Source organism: Lutjanus erythropterus, chromosome 9, assembly GCF_056507025.1.
Source record: "Lutjanus erythropterus isolate fLutEry1 chromosome 9, fLutEry1.hap2, whole genome shotgun sequence".
Taxonomy (NCBI): Eukaryota; Metazoa; Chordata; class Actinopteri; order Lutjaniformes; family Lutjanidae; genus Lutjanus; species Lutjanus erythropterus.
In genome coordinates, this window is record NC_139325.1 from 33,280,469 (window position 1) to 33,301,400 (window position 20,932).

The 20,932-nt window shown below is 43.7% G+C and overlaps 1 protein-coding gene across 1 annotated transcript in view; it reads right to left on the reverse strand.

Annotated features, from left to right (window-relative positions):
- Positions 1 to 6,471: 6,471 nt before the first annotated feature.
- The window catches only part of LOC146321896 (poliovirus receptor homolog), a 73,019-nt gene continuing 58,558 nt past the window's right edge, over positions 6,472 to 20,932 (reverse strand). Inside the window, exon 7 of the mRNA XM_084727199.1 lies at positions 6,472 to 9,739. Within this exon, the coding sequence (XP_084583325.1) occupies positions 9,153 to 9,739 (587 nt within the window). The 3' untranslated portion in view covers positions 6,472 to 9,152. The remainder of the gene's footprint in view (positions 9,740 to 20,932) is intronic.

Genomic DNA, 20,932 nt, shown 5'->3' on the forward strand with positions numbered 1-20,932 from the left:
TTGTTGCACAAGACTTCAGACGTTGATAAGTTAACAAGAACTTTTTAAAAAAAGTCGTGTTAACCCTCAGACACCGCAAAACGCTTCTTATCTGCCTTTGTGATGTGCTGTCAGGCCTGTGCCTCAGCCATCATCGTGTCTTTCTTTTCTCAGGGGCTTTTCGCCTTCAGTCTAGTCTTCTAGAAATGGACCGAGGTCAGATGACTGACTTGGCCAGCGAAGAACATTCCAAAACTCCCTAATTACCTCGTCTCCATGCCGAGGTTCACTGTCCTAAAACTGGAGGACTCAGAGCTATGAGTCAAATCCAATGTGCTGGTGCACAGGACGAAAATAACGAGAAACTTATCACTGTCACTAATGAGCCAGTTAAAGGACAGTGTTTAATATAATTATTCCACTAACAGTGCGATAGACGCAGCCGGTCATTTGATGATTCACCACGGGAAAGAAAGAGAAAAACCAGTCGCTTTAAAGCCAATAAAAATAAGCGGGAACCCTACTTTCATAATTGAGGTCAGAGGCAGACATTTGCTTTAATCCCTGTGAAGGCTCAGGTCACCACATCCGTCACTCAGACACCCATGCAACCGTCCTGGCCATTCATCACTCACTCTGGGATTTATTAGTCAGGTCTGGAGCTCAAGGGGGAGAGGTTAAATGAGGAGCATTGTGCTAGCAGTTATCAGCAGAGAGAGCCCAAACTGGGTCTGTGTGCTAATCCACACACACACACACACACATACATACACACATCAAATGTTTAATCAACACTGTGGCTGTGACCACCAGAGCTGGAAGTTAAATATGCAGCCATGTACAAACATGCACGCGTGAAACAGTACACACACGCATACCAAACAAGCTGATAGCACTCAAGTTCAGAAACAATTGGGTTGCACTTTATTTTGCTGCAGTGAAATATGTTCTTTATCAGACAGTATTTGACCCCTATTGGACTTTATTTGAGGGTAATTTGGGACACATTATAACAGAACCGTAGTGTAAACTGAAGTGTGATATTTCTCATCATTACATCCTTAACTTCTTTCCTATGTTCTTTCCTAAAGTTCTTTAAAAGCATCCACACTTGGAAGATTCTTTCATGCATCCAAGAGTGTAATATAAACGAAAGTGAAATCATACATCTGTTTTTTGAGACACAACTGGCAGAGACCAAGACCGATGTCTACTTCTTTGATCAAATCGCATTATCTGCCTACAGTATTACAGTACGTCTGTGTATTCAGTTACTCATAGACAAAACATTCCTCTACTTCTAGCATTTTGGTCCTTACTTGGCAGATGTGGTTCACATATTGTTTTTAAAAGGGGAAGTAGCAGATATGTGATTTCACTTCAGTTTACAGTACAGTTCTGCTGTAATGTATCTCTAATTACCCTCTAATAAAGTCTAATAATTATCTAACAGTAGGAAATACACTTCAGGTTACTGTACGGTACAGTTCTCTTGTAACGTGTCCCTAATTACCTCTACGAAAGTCTAATAAGAGTCTAATACTGTTTAATAAACAGCATAATTTTTATCTATTTTATTGTCTAATGTGATAAAAAGTACAGCTTGTTACATCTTATTAGAGTACTGTCAAATAAAGTGCGACCAACACTTTCACATACAAGCATCCTGCAGAAATCTGATCAGTCTGCAGCCCAGCAAAGCACTCAGCGGGCGTCTAAACACATGAACATACTTCTTTAGCACGCTGCATGACCAAAGAACACACTCACATGCTCATTCTTTGTCTAATACACGCCTACGCACTCACACACTCACAACTTGGTATAAACAGGGCCACTACCAGCTCGCCGGACAGCCTGGGGGCCCCGCACCATGTCTCATCACTGTAAGCTAATGCTGAACACAGTGGTGGTGGTTGGCGTAGCTGCTGTCACTTTGGCTTCAGATCCAGGTTATTCGCTCGGAGCTCAAACAGGCCAGGTTCTGCGTTACAGGGTCACCGCTTTCACATGAGATGCATACCTTTTTATTCCTGTGACAAACTCAGACAGAAATGCAAGTGTTGCACGAGCTGTTATTACTAGCTGCGGCTTAAAAGCCTTTCTGCCGTGCTCCAGTCTTTTACATTCAGCTTGAAAACTAAAGGGAGTCAAGAGCGCTCGTGTCCGTCTCTGTCTGTCTGTGTGCGAGTGTGAGTGTGTGTCTCTGTGTGTGTGTGTAAGTGCTCTCTATCTCGCCAGCCTCAAATCCAAAGCAATTAGAGAGGCCAGATGGTGGGCTGGACTCACAGTAAATAGCTGTGCATTGACAGAAGAAGCCTGCAACAAAAATGAACTGTGACAAGGAGCCAGGATGACACACAGATACATGACGGCATCAAAGCACCAGGCAAACATCGAGGACATGCTGCCATAACCGCCATAAACCAACTGTCACCATCGTGCGGATGTTGATTATAATCATTTGGTAGAGGGGGTACACAAAGGAGGTACTTGTATGTAAACCGAATACAGCAGGTGCACACATACACACACATGCATGAACACACACATATATAAGCTTGTGCACGCACTCGCACAGCCCTCTACGTGCCCTTCTGCTAAAATTTGACCAAACCAGTTTGGTTTAGTCAGAGTTCAAACAATGCAGCCTTTGAGAGGCGCTCCATTCACCGGGTTTCAGCTTGGCCTGCACATTCCCCAACTGAAAACACAAACTGCCTCCCTCCAGGAAAACCACTGAAGCTACAGCACCACATTCCTCAACTCCATCCTTTTCTCTCTCGGCGTGTGTACAGTGTTTGCCTGAGAGGTGTTGGGCCCTGCTGAATATAATGATTATATATATACGCATCTTGAAATAAGAGAGTGCATGTCTGCTTTGTATCATCACTCTTCATTATCTGCATCGCTCAGGTGAAAAACCTAAAGAAAAAATTTGCCCTTTAAACAACTCCAGCAGTCTCCTACATACCTGTTACCAAGGCAGCAAGTTTACATCAGCCAACCAGGACACATATACAAATAAGACAGACTGGGAGGAGGTGGAGCTTCAGTTCAGGGCAATTGTAATCCACAAAATGGCTTCTCCCATTCCTGTGCTCAGTTTCCCATAAGCCTGTTATCACACCTCTGTTGACACACACACACAGATTTATCAAAACCGAAACAGCCAGACCAGGAAATGAGAGTGAAAAAACAAACAAACACGGGGAGGAGGAGTGGTGGTGGTGTGTCTGGAGTGTGAAGGATGGGTGACAAGGGACAGAGAGGCCACTTCATATCCCGATCAATTAATCTATAAATCTAATCAGTGAGAATCAATGACTGGCACTTCTATTCAATCTGGCTCCTCTGTCATCCTGCCCCAACCTCAAGTGTTAAAGAGACAGAAGGGAGAAAAAGGAGAAACGGACGCAGCAACACTGGAACATTTCAAAAATCAAGAAATCTTTAATAGCAACCAAATACGAAAAAAAAAATATATAGAAAGACACGACAAAAATGGTGACAACAATTCTAATTCAGTTTTTTCTTTTCTTTTTTTTTTTAAAAGACCCAAAATGAATTTAAAATTAAAAAATACAAAAAGAAAAACTTTTACACAGAGCAGTCAATAATGAAAAGCACATTTTGGGGGTAAGACTGTTTTGTTGTGTGTGTGTGTACAGTTCATTTGTATAGAAGAAGCACATTTGCCAGTTTTGGCAGCAATCACAGCGCAGCAGTCAAGAATAAAGCACTCAGAAAACATAAATTATAAAGCACTGCAAAATAACAGAAAAGAGGAGAAACTGTAATAGGAGAAAATAAATCCTTCATGCTTGCTGTCACTGAGAAATACACAAACGTGACACCATAAATTAGTAATTCTTTTTCTCTGCTACATATTTATATATTTATACTATGTACACACAGGAAGGTTTTCGCTTTTTTTCTTCTTTTATGCGAGGGAGATGGGAGATGTTAAGGCTTTTTATTAGTCATCAGATGTTTGGAGCCGAAGAAATAGCAACAGTATGCGGCTTTCTGGAAGAAAAATATCGGGTTATTTTGACTATCTAACCTTGTGCTAGACCCGGGCCAGGATCGTGGATTTCTCTAAAAGCATCTTGTCTGACAAGCCTTACTTGGGCGCTGAGGTGGGTGGAAACGGTGTGTGTGTGTGTCTGTGGAGGCGGTCATGGTGGTGGCTGAAGTGTGAGAGAAGTCGAAAAAAAAAAAAAAAAAAACATTTTGGAGATGAGTAGGAAGTTGCGACTCTCTAAAAGCATTCAACAGGAACCCGAGGAGGGGGAGGAGGTCAGCGCGGTGGCATTTTTATGAAGGCTAGATTTCCCCCGCTCAGAAACAAAAGCAGAACAGACAAACAGTTTCCTAAAAAGCCCGGTTTCTCTGACACTGTGGGTGAAAAGGTGTGTGTAGTTGTCTCTGCTCTACATGGTCATTGATTCGGGAACGGGTTGGACTGTTCGGGGAATAGAAAGCAGTGGAGCAGGGGACACATCACGCTGCGGCTCCTTCCACAGTAACAGGACACGGTATATGTCCTGACAGAGCCACTGAGCAAGAAGAGGAGAAAGAAGAAGAAGTGTTTTCATGTGTGAGAGAGTGTGTGTGTGTGTGTGTTTGTGTGCTGCGTTTGTGTGGGCTCATGTCAGGCGATGGCAGAGTTGTCAGGTATGAGGTGTCTTCTGCACAGTTTGGCTGTGGGAGTGAGCATAATGAGAGTGACTGAGGGGTGTTTGTGTGTGGGCGAATGTTTCTCTGCATTCTGCGTATATATGTACAGTATGTGTGTGTGTGTGTGTCTGTGTGTCTTCGAAAAGCACAATAATATCTTTAGTTTGCGAGTTTTCCATGGTGACAAAGGGTGGCTACTCAGGTTACAACCCCAATGGCAGTGAGAGATGTGCCAAAGCCCCCAGAGCATCACGAAAGTACACACCGACACTCGACAATACACACAGACACACACACACATACGCGCGCGCGGAGCTGAGTCAGACACTACACAGACCATCGCTTGTGTGAATACGCTCTACCTGATAAATTATGAGAATTGTGGGTATTTTTTGCATTGTGCAGGGTGTCTGTCAAGGAGGAGGAGAAGCCAATTGTGCAAAAAATGTTGTGTGCTTATTATGTGGAAATGCAGGCAATGCTAACTTCAACAAAAGAAAAATTATATAAGCATATACGGCCTCAATTCCAAAAAATGTTGGGACTTTGTGTAAAATGTAAATAAAAACATAATGCAGTGTTATGCAAATCATTTTTGCATAAGGATTTAGATTTTTAATGTTCAAACAGTTTTTTTGTAAATATGCATTCATTCTGAATTTGATGCCTCAGTTTCAAAAAAGTTGGGACAGGGGCAACAAGAGACTGTGAAAGTCATGGAATGATGCGTTTAAGGACGTTTCTCAGTGCAAAACTGCAAGGAATTTAGGGATTTCACCATCTCTAATCTATAATATCATTAAAAGATTCAGAGAATCCGAGAAATCTCTGTAAGTAAGGGGCAAGACTGAAAACCAACTCTGAAGGCCTGTGACCTTTGACCTCTCAGGCAGCGCCACATTAAAAACTGCATTAAAAACCCACATAATTGTATAAAGGATACTAAATTGGCTCAGAAACATTTGTTGTTGATTACTGAAAACAGCCGTCTGTAAACACAGTTCGTCGCTGCATTTATGAATGCAAGTTAAGACTCAACCATTCTTCTCTGGGGCCCGAGCTCATCTGAGATGGACTGATGCAAAATGGAAAAGTGTGCTGTGGCCTGAGGAGTTCAATTTTCAGATTATCAGAAATCATCAAGGTCATGACTGCTGGGCTAAAATGTAAAAGGACCTTCAAGATTGTTATCAGTGCTGTGATGGCATGAAGGTGTGTTAGTGCCAATGGCATCATGGGTAACTGTCACATCTGTCACATCTGTGAAGGTCCCATTAATGCTGAGAGGTACATACAGGTTTTGGAGCAACATATGCTGCCATCCAGACAACGGCAAGACACATTCTACACGTGCCACAACGGCGGGGCTTCGTACTAAAAAAAGTTTAGTACTAGACTGACATACCTGCAGTCCAGATCTGTCTGGTGTGGGAATGGGAAAGAATTTCACTTTCAAAACTTCAACCATTAGCGTTCTCGGTTCTCAAACACTTACTCAGTGTTGTTCAAAGAACAGATGATGTGTCACAGTGGCAAACATGCTCATGTCTCACCTTTTTTTTTTGAACGTGTTGCAGGCATCAGACTCAGAATGATGTATTTACAAAATATACACTACAGGTCTAAAGGTTTTTAAAATATCTGCATTATGTTATTCACATTTTAAACAGAATTTCTTTTTTTTTTTTTTTTGGAATTAGGGTAGTTTAATCCCCCCCCCCCCAAATATAAATCTATTCTTAGGTTTTAGGTAAACTCAGCTCGGTCAGTTCAGTGTGTCATAACACCAGAACCACCGAGGTATTCATGACATTAAAAATTACATTCTGAATGCCCTCTGAGATATTTGAATTTCCGGCTTTGCCAACCCAGAACGCCTTCCTCTTTTACTTCCACAACACTGGCAACACTGGCTCCATCGATCTGATATTTACATTTTCATAAATATCCACATTTTCACAAGAAAAATAAAGATGCTTACATATATAGTACACAGATACCTCACACCAAAATGTACATACAACAGTTTTTGTCCCTTATCGCTATTATTTTTTACCCCAAAGACCAAGTATTACACTCATATTTCTCTTTGTAGCGGTGACACACACAAGTGCAAAAATAAGTAATACATTTTTATCTTGAGTGGTTGTGACAAATCAGCTGTGTTCAGTAAATTTACTGTACCCCAGGTTGACAGGAGTTGCATTTATGTAGAGGAAGCTAAGGCCATTAGACGATAATCCTATTGAACACACTGGCTTACAATATGCTAGACGGTGCTCAAACACTGAAAGCTGTCTCCTGCGTCTCTCTGCTGTGCTCTCTCCGCCTCTCTGAAGGTTAACAGCCGTCGCTGCTGTGTGGCGAACAAGGTCTGTCGCAACCTATACACATACTTGTATTGTACGTGTTTCTCACATCTTTAAGTTCAAGGTTAAAAGCCGCTATGATAAGAAAACACAGGCGTGCGCAGTCACCCTCGCCCTTGGCGATGGGTCACCCTGCATTTGCCCTCATGACCTGCAGCGAACTGCAGCCCAAGATCTTGGCTGGACCTTACAGGAGGTCAGTACAGTCATCGAGAGCCACACTCGCCAGACTCCCCAGTGGGGTCAAAGGGGAGTTCATTAGAAGGCCAGGAAAAGCATGATTAGAGGAAATGCAGCTCTTTCCAAGATTGTCCATCACAGTCATCCAGTGGCTACGCAGATACAGCGATGCATTAAAATACACACACACACACGCTGAGCCTCACAGACAGCCGCGTACAGTAGCCACGAGTGATATTTGCCTGAGCAGGCCTCCGGTGGCTCGTTAGAAGGATAAATTAACAGTCAGGAGACAATCAGCCCTGAAGCTGCATCATAAAGGGCCATTTCGCCGCTTGTTGCCTGTTAGTCAATATGACTCCCATAGCTTTGCCGCGGACCTTTTATGTCTCCCGATCAATTTCACTACATTTAACAACATCCGCTAATGGAAAGAAATATTAGATGAAATTATTGAAAATCTATCTAAACTAACGCGGTATACTTTAGAGGTGGGGTTCTGTTACATCTGGCCATTTACTAAAGTATGGGTGCGCGCATGCGGTGGGGTGAACATGGCCACTCCAGGTGGATTAGTAGGTTCTGGCATGTCAGGGCAGGAATAGAGTAAGTGGGGCGTTTGACACACCGGGAGCAGTAAAATACTCTCCTGCTCTCTGTGGCCCTGACCTCGACACCGACCTGGATAAATCATAAACTCCCCATAAACACTGGGAGTGAGGGATGAAGAGACGGAGAGGGGGTGATGGAGAGGCAGAGGTGGCGAGGGGAGGGGGAGGGGGAAGGGAGGGATTCGCCACGTCATAAGCGATAAGTGGTGGCAATCTGTTGGTCCCGGCTAAGCGAGCGACTTCACGGCTCATTACCAATCAAGCTCCTCCTGTCAGGAGCGCTCTGAAGAGACGGGGGACGAGGAGGGAAGAGAAAAGAAGAGACGTGCTCCTCTTCAGTCCCCCCCCCCCCCCCCCCCCCGCCTCCTGCATCCCTCCTTCTCCTCATCCCTTGACCCTGTCAGATCAGCTACACCTCATTCCCTCATCTCTTGTTTACCGTCTCTTACCTCCAGGCACAGTACGAAAGTTTGCATGTGAGTACTTTGTTAAGAAGTTAAATTCAAACTCTCCACAAACTTACTTTGTTCAATTCTGCTGCTGTATTTGTGCAGTATATAAGGACCTAATGTTCTTTTGTACATTTTTTAAATTTAAGAGTGTTTGTGAGTTTCAGAGTGATGTTTTTTGTTTTAAGTTTGAGGAAGGCAGAGAGAGCAGAAATAAAAAAAAACAGCAGACATGAGCAAATAGTTTTCGTCTCTAAATCACCTGATGGTTACTGTCTGCACCTTCAAACGTTTTCATCCACCAGCTACTAACTACCCACCAGCTGTCACAGCACAACGCGTTACCAAAACAAAAGGTTTCCCCACAGGATGACTGAGAAGAGCAAGCAACACGTAACTGCTTGACAACCCCTTTCCACTTCTGCTGTTTTGGTGAAGATAAGAGTGAATATGCGAGTGAGAGTTGCCTCTATAAGCCGAGCTTGTATCATGATTCCATTATCCAACTCCCACACTACATAGTTTCTCTCTTTTAGTCTGTCTGTCAAGAGTCCTTGTCAAGGTCCCAGTGATAACGATAGCATGAGCAGAAGCGGTGGGAGACAGGTTGTTTGATTTTTCAGTTCTCAGGGACCAGATAACAGTGGCGATGCTCCTCTCAGAATATCCCACCACACCCTCCTGCTCCTTCAGTCCGTTCTGGGGCTGCACTGTGATTAATAATAGGCTATATTTAAAATCAATTTTCAAAAATAAAAGTGGTATTATTTTCTCTTCTCTATCAGACAGGGACAAGACCCCTGGAACCACAAAATCCTTGGGAGGAATCCTCCACCCCTTCCTTTTTTTTTTTCTCCTCCTCCTCTCCTCTCCATCCTCCTCTATACGTAGACAGCAGTCCGTGAAATGACGGAGCCATCCCGCTGGGACTCCATGTCATCATCCAGGTAATCTCCAATAATATCGTCCTGGTCGTGCGATGGACGGAGCTGAAGGATGGGCGCCCCTCCGGAGAAGTGGTCATACCTCTCCTCCTCCTCCAGCTCATCAAACTTCCTCCTCTCCGCGTCGTCTAACTCGTTGCTCAGCAGGATGTCTTGGGCGGTGGGCGTAGTGGCGACGACTTCAGGCCGACCCCCAATGGTGAGCGGCTGGTGGTGGTTGTTCTTCTCTCCGAGGCCCTGGTGGGATGAGCTCTCGTTGTAAACGTAGATGGGGCCGTTGTTGTTGCCGCCCCCGACGCCACCGCTGCCCGCGCCCCCACCTGTGCCATTCTTGCTGGCCTTCTTGCCGCCGCCGAATATGCGTGTCTTCATGTCGCTGCCGCCATTGGCGCGGTAACCCTGCTGCTGCCTGCGGCTACGGGTGACGAGCACAGCGATGAGAGCGGCAACCAAAAGGAGGGCCAGCAGGGAGCCAATCACAGCTCCTGCCACCACGCCAGCATTGGATGGGTTCACTGAGGGCTCTGCAGGAGGGAGGAGAGGCAGGGAGGGAGAAAAAGGAAGAAAAGGGGAAAAAAAGAGAGCAGTGTGAAACATGAAGGGGAAATAGGGACAGCATAAAAAGGAGGGTAAGAGCAGGAAAAAAAGAGAGGAACACAGAAAGGTAGGAGTTGGATGATGTCAGTGGTCTGAACTGTATCCAGTGAAGTGTGTAAGAGTGCTGAGGTGTCAGTACAGTCAAGTGTGTGTGTGTGTGTGTGTGTGCTGAGCCTCTTTTCTACGCTGACATTTCCTCCTCTCCCTCAGAGCTGCTCTTGTCCCCATTCCCACAGCCACGTCACAACAACGCCACAGCAATGTTTCCCCCCGTGTCGCCCTTCAACGGCGAGGGTCCATCCAAGGCCCACCACAAATCACAAGGCGAGGCGTCCGGGGGGGGGAAAGAAAAAACGCAAGCCACATACACACACTTTCTGGAGGAACAGAGGGGAACGGCGTGTGCAGGGCAGAGCAGGTGGAGGCCATGCAGAGGAGGAGGTAATGATGGATGGAGGAGTGGAGGGTGGAAATTAGATGAAGAGGAGGAGAAGGAGGAGGAGGAGGAGGTGGAGGAAGGGGTGGCGGCGTGAGTGAGTGACAAAGTGACACAGCGGAATGACAACTCTTCCTGGAAGCCATGAACGTGGAGCAGGGGGACAGATTGGCACCCCTCTCTGCCTCTGTAAACCACAGGCACTGCTCGAGTGAGTGTCCATTTTTACTCCAACACTACTGGTTTAGTCACATCTGCCATGCACACACACACACACACACACACACACACACACACACACACACACACACACACACACACATACACAAGTAGCCAGGGCTGACAGATATCGCAATTGTGATATGAGTCACAATTCTAGAGGTCATTTTGCATTTGATTTTCAGTAATACTACAATCACCACCTCGCAGTTGTACGTCTCTGCTAACCAGTCAAACTGCAGTTTACATCCATGTCTGTACACTCTCATATAATATACTGTATGTAGTGAAGACTTTGAAGAAATGTAATAAAAGGTCAATCAAAATCTAATCGGTTAATCCAAGTAGACGTTTGTGCCAGATGCAATGAAATTCCTTTCAAATCTTCCTGAGAAACTGCGTTCACAAGAACGGGACAGGCTTGAGGTCACAGTGACCTCGTACTTTGACCACCAGTTTATCCTTGTGTCCAAGTGGATGTCTGTAGCAAATTTTAAGAAACCGCCGCCAAGGTGTTCCTGAGACATCATGGTCACGAGAGTGGGAAGGATGTGAGGTCGCAATGACCACAGAGATCTAATCAGTACATCTTTGAGTCCAAGTGGACATTTGTGCCAAGTACAAAGAAATTCCCTCAAGGCCTTCAACAAATATCGCATTCAGGAGAACGGGACATGCAGCACAGACAACATGAAAACATCATAACCCCGGTCACATCAGTCGCTGGCACCAAGGAATAAAAAGTATAAAAATAGTGATGTGATTTTTGCTAGGATCCGTATCAAACAAGAATGCCCCCTCACCAGAATATGATTAGAAATAGGCCCGGGCATCCCTGCAGCGCTGCAATGCTTCATCTTTATCTTGTGACACATTATACATTTATCAAAAACTTGCAGCTCTTTGTATTTGAATATTGCTTTGGCTTCTTTGCAGTTTTGATAATATTTTTTGAATAACTGCCCAGCCATTTTAACTTTTTTTGAAATTAAACAAAGACATTCGTAGAGTTCAGCCCAGCTAAGGTGGATATAAATTAAAAGTAGGGCTCCACCATCCAAAACACAGTATTTCTTGTTTGTGTACCAAAACTCCAGAGAGACGTAGTGGTGTCTAAATCAGGGCTGTGAAGACGTCCCATATGATTTGTCAGCCACATAGTGCTCGTTCTCTGAACTCGCACTTCTCACTCCCTCGACATCCCTCTGCAGTGAGATTAGTACAATATTTTAAGGCAGGTGTTTGAGCAGCAACAGATGCAACTGCTTTTGCAGAGAAGGAGCTAAGATAAAGGTGGGGTTCTGTTTGAATTCGTTTAGATTTACGGTGGCAATAACAAACCTAAGTTTCAGTACCCATACCATCAATACCAAAGCTTCTTTATTCCTTACTTTGAGGAATATATTTCTTTCTAGATGAACCTTTTCTTCTATTACTCAAAATTAGACAATTTAAAGGTATAGTTTGGATTATTTGACAAGGGGATGTGTGACGTACTTATCAATAGTATTACAGCTTAGAGAAGCAGAGAGGAGGACCAGCACAGGAGCTAAGCAACATTTAAAAAAAAAAAAAAAAAAGCAATTTAGGTGTGTGCTATATTTAAAATGTACAATGCATTTCTTAACTCTGATGGAAAATTGCCAAATATCACTCTCTACAAGCCAACCAAACTCCATAGATGAAATCAGTGATTTTACCTCACAGAACACCGGGTTCCTAAACTACCACTGTCTAAATTTGTTAGATTGATTGTGCTCAATCAAACAAACTAATCGATCAGGGAGTCGGTAGACCAGCAACTCCTGTGTTCTGGGAAGTAAAATGACTAATTTCGCCTGGTTGGTTTGGAGGCAGCGGTTTCCTGTCAGAAAAGGTTGTCTGAATTAAGCTGTAGAGTAAAGTAAAGCTGTGAAAATATCCTAAATATAATGCACACTTAAACTGATATTGAGTTTCCTTTTAGGTGGAACGTTTTTAAGTGGCTAAAATACTTTTCGTCGCTGACATTGTCCACAGCAGTACATCGCTGTGCTGCTTCTCCTGACTGTGGGTGTGCCGACCAGCGTCTAGAGCGTGTAATACACTGACTAAACTGAATAAAAAACAGTCCAAAATCAGCAAAATTATGATTCAGATCAGGAAATATCTGATTAAATATAGAAAACCACACCAAGATTCTGATCAAACATTCCACGCCAGCTTTCAGTAATTGGCGCCATGGACACATTTCAGTCCGTTCATGGAGGTTTGAAACCAGGCCTAAGTTAAGACACTCCAGGCGAGCAAAGCCTGTAGGAGAACTATGACAGTTTTACTGCTTTGCATAGGCTTGGCTTGTCGGGGCCATGAGTTCAGGGCTCTAAGTGCTTTCTGGGAGGATGACAACTCCCCACAGTCTCTGTGACTGTTTTCCCCATGTGGTCATCATCTAGAGCTCAGTGGGCAGGGAGTGTGGCACTAACACTGCCCTGAGTTAAGGGTCAGCTCCACCCACGCTGTTTGTATTCACTGTGCTGTGAAGCACTTTGACTACAAAATGACAAAAGAAAATATGTAAAACACAACAAGTATAATAGCTTCTATAGGAGGGAGGAGACACACTTTGCTACGATGGATATATACTTTATTCCACAAGCTGTTTTCTTCAGAGCTTAAAAGAGTAAGCCTGTCAGGATGTATATTATTCTAACTTTTCCTTACCCTCAAAGCAGTCAAGATTGGTGCTTATGATGTATTTTGTATGAATACATTTATTTTTTTCTTATTCTCATTTACTGTAGCTGTTTATTCTGTTTGGATAATTCTGAAGCCCCAGAAGCAATAAACAAAATGCATCCGTGTTACTCTTACAATCCCTGAAGGAGGCACAAACATTATCTTACAGAATGAAGTCTGTTTTCTGGTCAGGGATGCACAAAATATTGGAGGGCACGTTCAATACGAGAACACTTTACCAGCTTAAAACTTTTATTTTTAGGGAAAGTTGACCTTCGCAAAGGGCACTTCAACAAATACTTATTTGGTGTTGTTATATCTGCTGTTAAGAAAACTACTACTTGGCACTGGATGCTTCCTGACTCCCCCACAGAAGAAGAATGGACAGATATCAATAATGACATACATATAATGTAAAATAGTTTTTCACTTCGCCTACAAATGAATAGATTTATAAAGTTATGGTGAATTTAAGGAGTTAACAAATCAATCAGAAAAAGACTGCATGGCCTCCAAACCAATTTTTAGTTATAAAACTTACATGTTTATGCACATCTTTGTTACTAGCCCCTCTTGACACTCCTCTTTCAGAGTGTAAAATAAAAACTGAAAATCTTCTAAGATGCATAGTGCTTAAAAACAAGGATAACAAGAGGTAAAGGTTCACACTTGTAATGCTCTCTGTAACTACAAGGATATTTCTGTGGTTGGTGAAATGTTCTTAACTGTCCTTTGAATAAAGAATTGCAAAAAGAGCACAGTTTGTTTATTATCCATCTTTCTAAAGTGCTGCTTCCTTCAAGTTTGAGCACTACACAATAAAACCAAACAAGCAGTGGTGAGCAAATGAATTTTTAATTTTAGTCCCTGGTTGAAAGTGATCAAGAATCCTTAGCTAAGCTGAACATCCTTTCTGCTTTCGTTTCCACTCTTTGCACTTTCACCAGCCGCTGCGGAGGATTAACCAGTAGACGCTGCTGTTGAAATCCCTGCCTAAATTTGAAAGTGGCGAATCAGCCTGATTCTTATTGTCATTCCCGTTTGAAAGCCAACAGGAGCCAACCCCTCTTGTTAAGTGTACAGAGAGCTGACAGAATTACTCTTGTAACACTGATTCTTGTCAAGAGAGAAAATGGTAGTCTACTGCTGTCTACACCTATGCTTCCACTCTTCTCGTCCTCTTTATTTCTGCCTCTCCTCTCCTCTCCTCTCCTCTACAACTCTTTTCTCCATCTCTGTCACCACTTCACCAGCTGTCTCCTGCGTGCACTCATTTCCGTCCCCTCTAAATCCATTTTCCCTGCCATCTCTCCAATTTACCTTTGTATTTCTGTCATATCTTACTTTTCTCCTTCTCAGTACTTCATTTTCAACACATGCCTAGGGAAAAAAAATCATAATTTCTTCTGGGTATATCTTCTTTTCCTTTCTTTCAATTTTTCCCACCATCCTCCCCGAGAACACAGTCTCCTAGTCTCCCCCGAGCAGTGCTAAACATTCCTGTTCACACACATGAGAGTGAGAGGCAGCCCTCAGTGTCCACTTGTAACAGGAACACAAGAAATGCATTATCACCTCGGGCTCCGTGGAGCTCCGGCACATGCAACCGGGGCAACAATCTCTGTGCAAACTGTGTGGGGGGGGGCTGCCACACGTTGCCGTCACATCAAAGGGAATTAGGCTAAGGAATTTAAAATGCAAAGTCTCCCTAAATTCCACTCATCCAATTATTTTTAATGCGTCGCTCAAGTCAGTTTCACAAGTGTTTCGTCTTCAGTCAAAGTCTACGCTGGTGAATCCTTTTGTGGGTGATAAGTCATGTTTTATTCTGCCCATCTGGAGAAAACACTTGAAAGATTCAAGAGAAAGATGTAAAGGAGCCACCCCAGGCTCCCAGTACAGGCCCACTACAGACCCAGACACATCCTAACAAAGCACCACTGGAATCTATTTAAAGTGGGTGAGGAGAGGACATCATATAAACACATGCTGTTGGATGAGCCAGCAGAAAAACTGCAATATGCATGCTGTGTGGATAACAAGAGAGGGGGGGAAAAAAAGAAAATCAAACATGCAGAACTACAGTAACTGCACCCCACACACCCCTCTCCCCTCCTCAAAACACACACACACACACACACACACACAGCATGCTGTGCAAGCCAAAAAACAGCTTCTTATGAAGTCATGTCCAGCACGACCGTAAGCTCCAAGTGACCGCAAGTAATGGGGGAGATGGAGCGGAAGTAACGTCTGCTGCAGCCTCCCCAAAAACATGCATGGTCACATACACACAGTCACACACACACGCCATGGTCATCAGTGGTCTGACGCTGGGCTGGGCTGCACCTAGAGCGTTGCTTCATAGTATTCTCTGTCAGCATGTTAACTTATTGAACAGAGCTGTGCGTGTGTGTGTGTGTGCGTGCGTGTGTGTGTGTGTGTGGTAATGAGGGGTGGGCAGGGGGCCAGTTGCAGGCTGGAGGGAGACTTGGCTCCATCAGACCTGTTCTCTGGCTGTTTTCGCATGGCCGGAGACACACACTGACAGACACAGACAGATACAGGCAGACGCGCACACACCCGAACCCAATGGAGGAAAATGGCCAAGGCTCTTGCCCTTGAACTGTCTCCTTAGATGAGTCTGAAAATGGGAAAGAATGCACCGAATTGAGAGGAACTGAACTGAAGAGCCCCTTGGACAATGTAGGGGGGATTCATCCGGGGACATTTAACTTTTTGAGGTTCAGCTGAGCCACCCCTGTAAGGAACAACGGGGGGGGGAGAAAAAACGAGACAGAAGATGGAGGGAATCTGGGTTAGCCACACAAGAACCCCCGAGAGAGGAAGCCTGGAATGGATAGAGGGATGGATGGATGGAGGGATGGAGGGATGGAGACTACTAAGCTGTGATTAAAGAAGGGCTACTGGTATTTAAGAGTTAAGCTTTTGAGGGAGAGGGAGATAGCAAAGGCCTGAGCTGGAGAGAGGGAGAAAGAATGCTGGGGGCAGGAGTCTCTACTCTGAGCAGGGAGATCAGCGCCAGACTTGCGGAGGCTGAAAGACAACCTGAGAGAGATAAGGAGGATGAGTAGAGAGCATATGCTAACCGAGAAGGATGAGAGATGCAATGAAAAGAGCAAACCGCATCGGAAAGAGATAGCGAGGGGGAGATAAATCGAAAGAAAGACGAGGGGAGAGCAGGGTAGGATGTGTGTGTGACTAAGCAGCAGGATCGAAGATGAGAGGAGGAGAGGCAAGGAGAAGAGAGGACATCCATCCCTCTCTCACTGCCTCCGGGAGCACAGGACAAGACTGAGGGCAGAGGACACAGGCAGGCACCCCCACACACACACACGCATACGCGCGCACACTCACACACACACACACACACACACTTGTGCTCTCAAAAAGAGGTCTGTGTCACTCTGGCAGGGGGTCTGTGAAAAGTTTTCAGTTTCATTCATTTAAATTATCATGGCTTATTACATTATCACAAATACTCAATTCTGATTGGTCAGTTATGGGATTCTAAGGTCTATTATTTCTATTTAGCAGAGCATTGCTATGAATAAAAGACCATTAGCATGGATACAGTTCTGATCATAGACTCTGGAGGAGCAATAAAATAATTTTTTAATCGATGAAACTTTTCAAAATTGATATTGTGTCCGATTATTCGTAAGTAGCTGTGTAATAAGCTGAATAATGTACAGTGAGAGGGTCATTATTGTGAAACAAACCTTGTCTGGGATTATCTTGCAATAATTACTTTCTCACTGTACATTATCCCTTACATATTATAGTTTCATAATCTAAAATACTTCATAGATTACATCCTAATCTAACAATTGTACCTCTTCATAAATATATACAGTATGCAGGTTTGTGTGTTTATTAATTGTTTGTGCTGCTACTCCTTCCTCATTTCAATCTGGAGCCGTTGTAGTGGTGTTGGCAGTATTGATATTATAACTGAATTTCTGTGTGGCTAACATTAGCTGCAGGTCTGACCTGTAAATATTTATCTAATTTACATGTTGAGTTTTTGGATGAAGACAGTATTTTCACAGCTGAAGGTAGAACTGTCACTCTACACTGTAATAATCTTAAATTTCTACCCAGTGTGCACTGCTCGTAGCAATATATCATTCTTTGTTCTAAAATGTACTTTTTTTGTCTTTTTACTGAATGTGTCTGTAATCTGGTTACAACTTTTTTAATTTAACTGAAATGGACACTGAAAAGTTGCATTCTTTTTGTATCCTAATTACAGAATCCTGTTAAATGTAATCTGTTACATCACAAACCTGTTAGGGGAAAAAATTGCACTCGTGTTCAGATTCGTGTGTGTGTCTGTGTCATGCAGCTGTGGGGTTGAGAGCAGTGGGGGGGTGGGACCTGCGATGTAGCAGGTGCTGGCCATTTCACGCCTGTCGGCCCCTCTTAGCCCTGTTTGTCTACACGCATTCACATTAGCCTCCACAGGTCTGCTCCGCATCCCCATCTGGAGTCATTCCACATCTTTATCTCGCTCTGCTTCAAACATCATCAACTCTTTCATTTCACTTCAACCAATACTGACTCAATCTTTCTTTTCTGAACACTTCTCGCCACCTCGCTGCCTTCTACCAACCTGCTTCGCTCTGACACTTGCCGGTTGCCTCAGTCACCTCTTAACTGCCGGCGAATTTAGCTCGCATCTTATCCTCCTCCTCTTCTTCTGCCAGTGAGTAAGAGTGGAGTGGGAAGGAGGGAGGAGGTGGTCGGGCCGCGAGAGAGCAAGATGAGATGGAGGAGGGCGATGACAAGAAAGAACAAGAAAAATGTGGGAAGTTCAACACTGGAAGAGACCAGAAAGAAGAAGAAAAAAAAAACAAGCAGAAGAGGGGAATAAAGGAGAAAGTGGGAAGAAGAATGGTAGAGGAAATGTAGGATAAAAAAGACCGAGCGAGAAAAGGCACGGATGGTGGAATGAGGAGAGAAGCAGCCAGGAGCTGAAGCAGCAAAGGGTGACTGATCCGCTCTGAGAGGCTTGGAGACAGGCAGACACACACGCTATGCTGAGAGATAGTGGAGGCCAATAGCAGTGGAGATAGGATGCGGTGGCACAAGATTCCCATGGGAGTTTTAAATGCCGTCAGCATCCGCTCTCTCCCTCCATCCCTCATGCCTTTGCTCTCTGCCTCTCTTAGTGTTGAGGATTGCACGCTGGCACTGATTTATCCTGGTGCACGTTCCCTGGCTTTTTAGTCTAAAAGCAGCAGCCTCCATCTCCCCCCCCCCTCCGCTCCCTGGATCTTTGTATCTTTCTTGCTTGTTGCTTGTAATACACAGCAGGAGATGGTGACATCCTTTGTGCTACAGACGGCAGTTACACTACTATGCAGCGGTACAGAATGGCCCCAGAGGAGTGGTGACGCATGCTGTGGCACCATAAGGAGCCAAGGGACTTGAAGAAAGATGGGGTGGGGGGGTGAGACTGAGCAAGAGGACAAGTAAAAAAAGAGCAAAGAAAATGAGGGCATGAAGTAGCTGGGTTGCTCTTAAAATGTAGCCACCAGAGAGGGATGCACTTTTTCCCCATTACTGACGAGGTTTACCCCCATGTCAGCAGGAAATAACTTCCGGTAAAGTGCAGGCACACGGCGAAAAGAGTGGAGGTGGATGTATTTTGTATGAGGTGAAATGCAGGAGTGAACCTTGTTGTGGGGTGCAGCTAAAATCTATTTAGGAACAGAGGGCAATGGAAGGGTGGATGTTTTCCATCTTAGCCATTCTGGATGGTTTCACTCCAAAACTTGAGTTGGTATACAAAGTTTCAAACAGATGCATGGAGACAGTAAAAATGTTAGAGAAAGTGCACCCAGTATTTCCCCTAGTGTACTGCAAGCCAAGTGACCCAACAGGCCTAAGTTGCCCCCCTCAGCATGGGGCAGTTTTAGCTTTCCACGACTGCACATTGTCAGATTCTTCATAAAACTCTTCTATAGTTGATGTTTTTAAAATGTGTGTTGAATAATTTAAGTATGAAAAACATAACAAATCTTTCAAATCTCCAGTCAGCTTTTATCGCCAACTTAATGAACCTATAAAATGTGTCATGACTTTTTTTTTTAAATTCTCAATTCCATGATTCTAGCTGTGATTATTATCACAGAAACTATAGGGTCCAACCTAAACGCTGCCACCAGTCTGTCTGAATTTTGACTATACCGTGCTGACCAGTAAAGCCTTTCTCTTTGCTTGATGTGAGAGCCCAAGCTGCTTTGTTTTGAAATTAAGAAATGTCTGAAAGCACCGCACAGTCAAGCTGCCGTGCTGTGCTTGTGTGAGACATAACAGCAGTGGATGAAAGGCTGCAGACGGAGCAGATTAAAAATGTCTTTCTTTCTTTTTCCCAACATAGAGAGCAGGAGAGAGAGAGAGACTGCAGCGAGATAATAAGCGATACCAAAACCTTAAAAGTATAGATAAAAGAACTGATAATGTCAGAGTTTTGCCAAATTTTATAATATGTGGCAAACTAGGCTTAACAGTTAGACAACATACAGGCAGCTGTCATTTTAGCTTTTTTATAAAAATTTACTATAGCACACACAACTGAGACGGGGAGGAGTTGCTAAAAACTGAGCACCTTAAACGTTCTTAAAACGTTTGGTGCAATGTGAAACATGTCCTAGTAGTGCATTTAAGAGTATAGCAAGAGCTGCCCTGCAGTCACAATATCAGTGTTTTACCTGCTTAGAAGCATTTATATTAGAATTTTAAGAAAAATAAATATACCTTGATATACAACATTACCATCTGTGAAAATTATATCACCATTTACATTCTAGGCCATACCACCAAGCCCTAGAGTCAGGACAATGGAAAGCAGCTGTCAAAACTTCTAGAATCACATCTAACCTGGCGAGAGACCTGGTCAAACACAAAATACATCTACAAGTTGAAGAGTGTCCCATATTCGATGGCATGAAGTCGCCCACAGCAGCTGCAGCTAATACTAGCATGCCTGCAGCTAGCTCCTAAAAAGTTTGCCTTAACCCTCCATGAACTATAAGCATATATGGATAAGGCATCGACAACTTCAGGTGATTAATTAGCACATTGGATAAGTTGCTGTTGGAGATAATTTTCCTTGTTGAGATTGGTTTGGCATTTTTGCTACTGTATTCATCGCTCTGCCTTACGAACACACTATTTAATAACATTAGTAGGGTTGTTCCAATACTGATCCCAGTATCGGTAAATGCCTTCAATACTGCCTAACGTGCTGGAATTGGTGAGTATATGAATCTAAGCACTTATCCAGTACACACAAACTAATTACCCCAAAAATGAACCCTGCTACTTTTCAGCAGCGTGCGCCTTTTTATTTTTCCAGGACAGCAAAGTTGTGTTTGTCATTCTGATCCATGTTATATTAAGGGGTTAACCTGAGCCAGGCCATACAACAATGACAGCAATCAGATCACAGGGTTGGTAGTATACAAACCTTAAAAATAATTAATTATATTGTTTTTTTTAATCAGTACTGGGATTCAGATGATATGCAAAGTTCAGGTATCCGTTCAGGCGTCAGAACATTTATTACCATGTCTGAAACTTTATAATGAGACCAATAGTGCGTGAACTGCACACCACTTACGGGGAAATATTACAGTAACTAAGCACTGTGGTGACAACAACAGAAACATAACAGAAGGGATAACACATGTGTTTGTGCATGGCTGACAGACTGCAG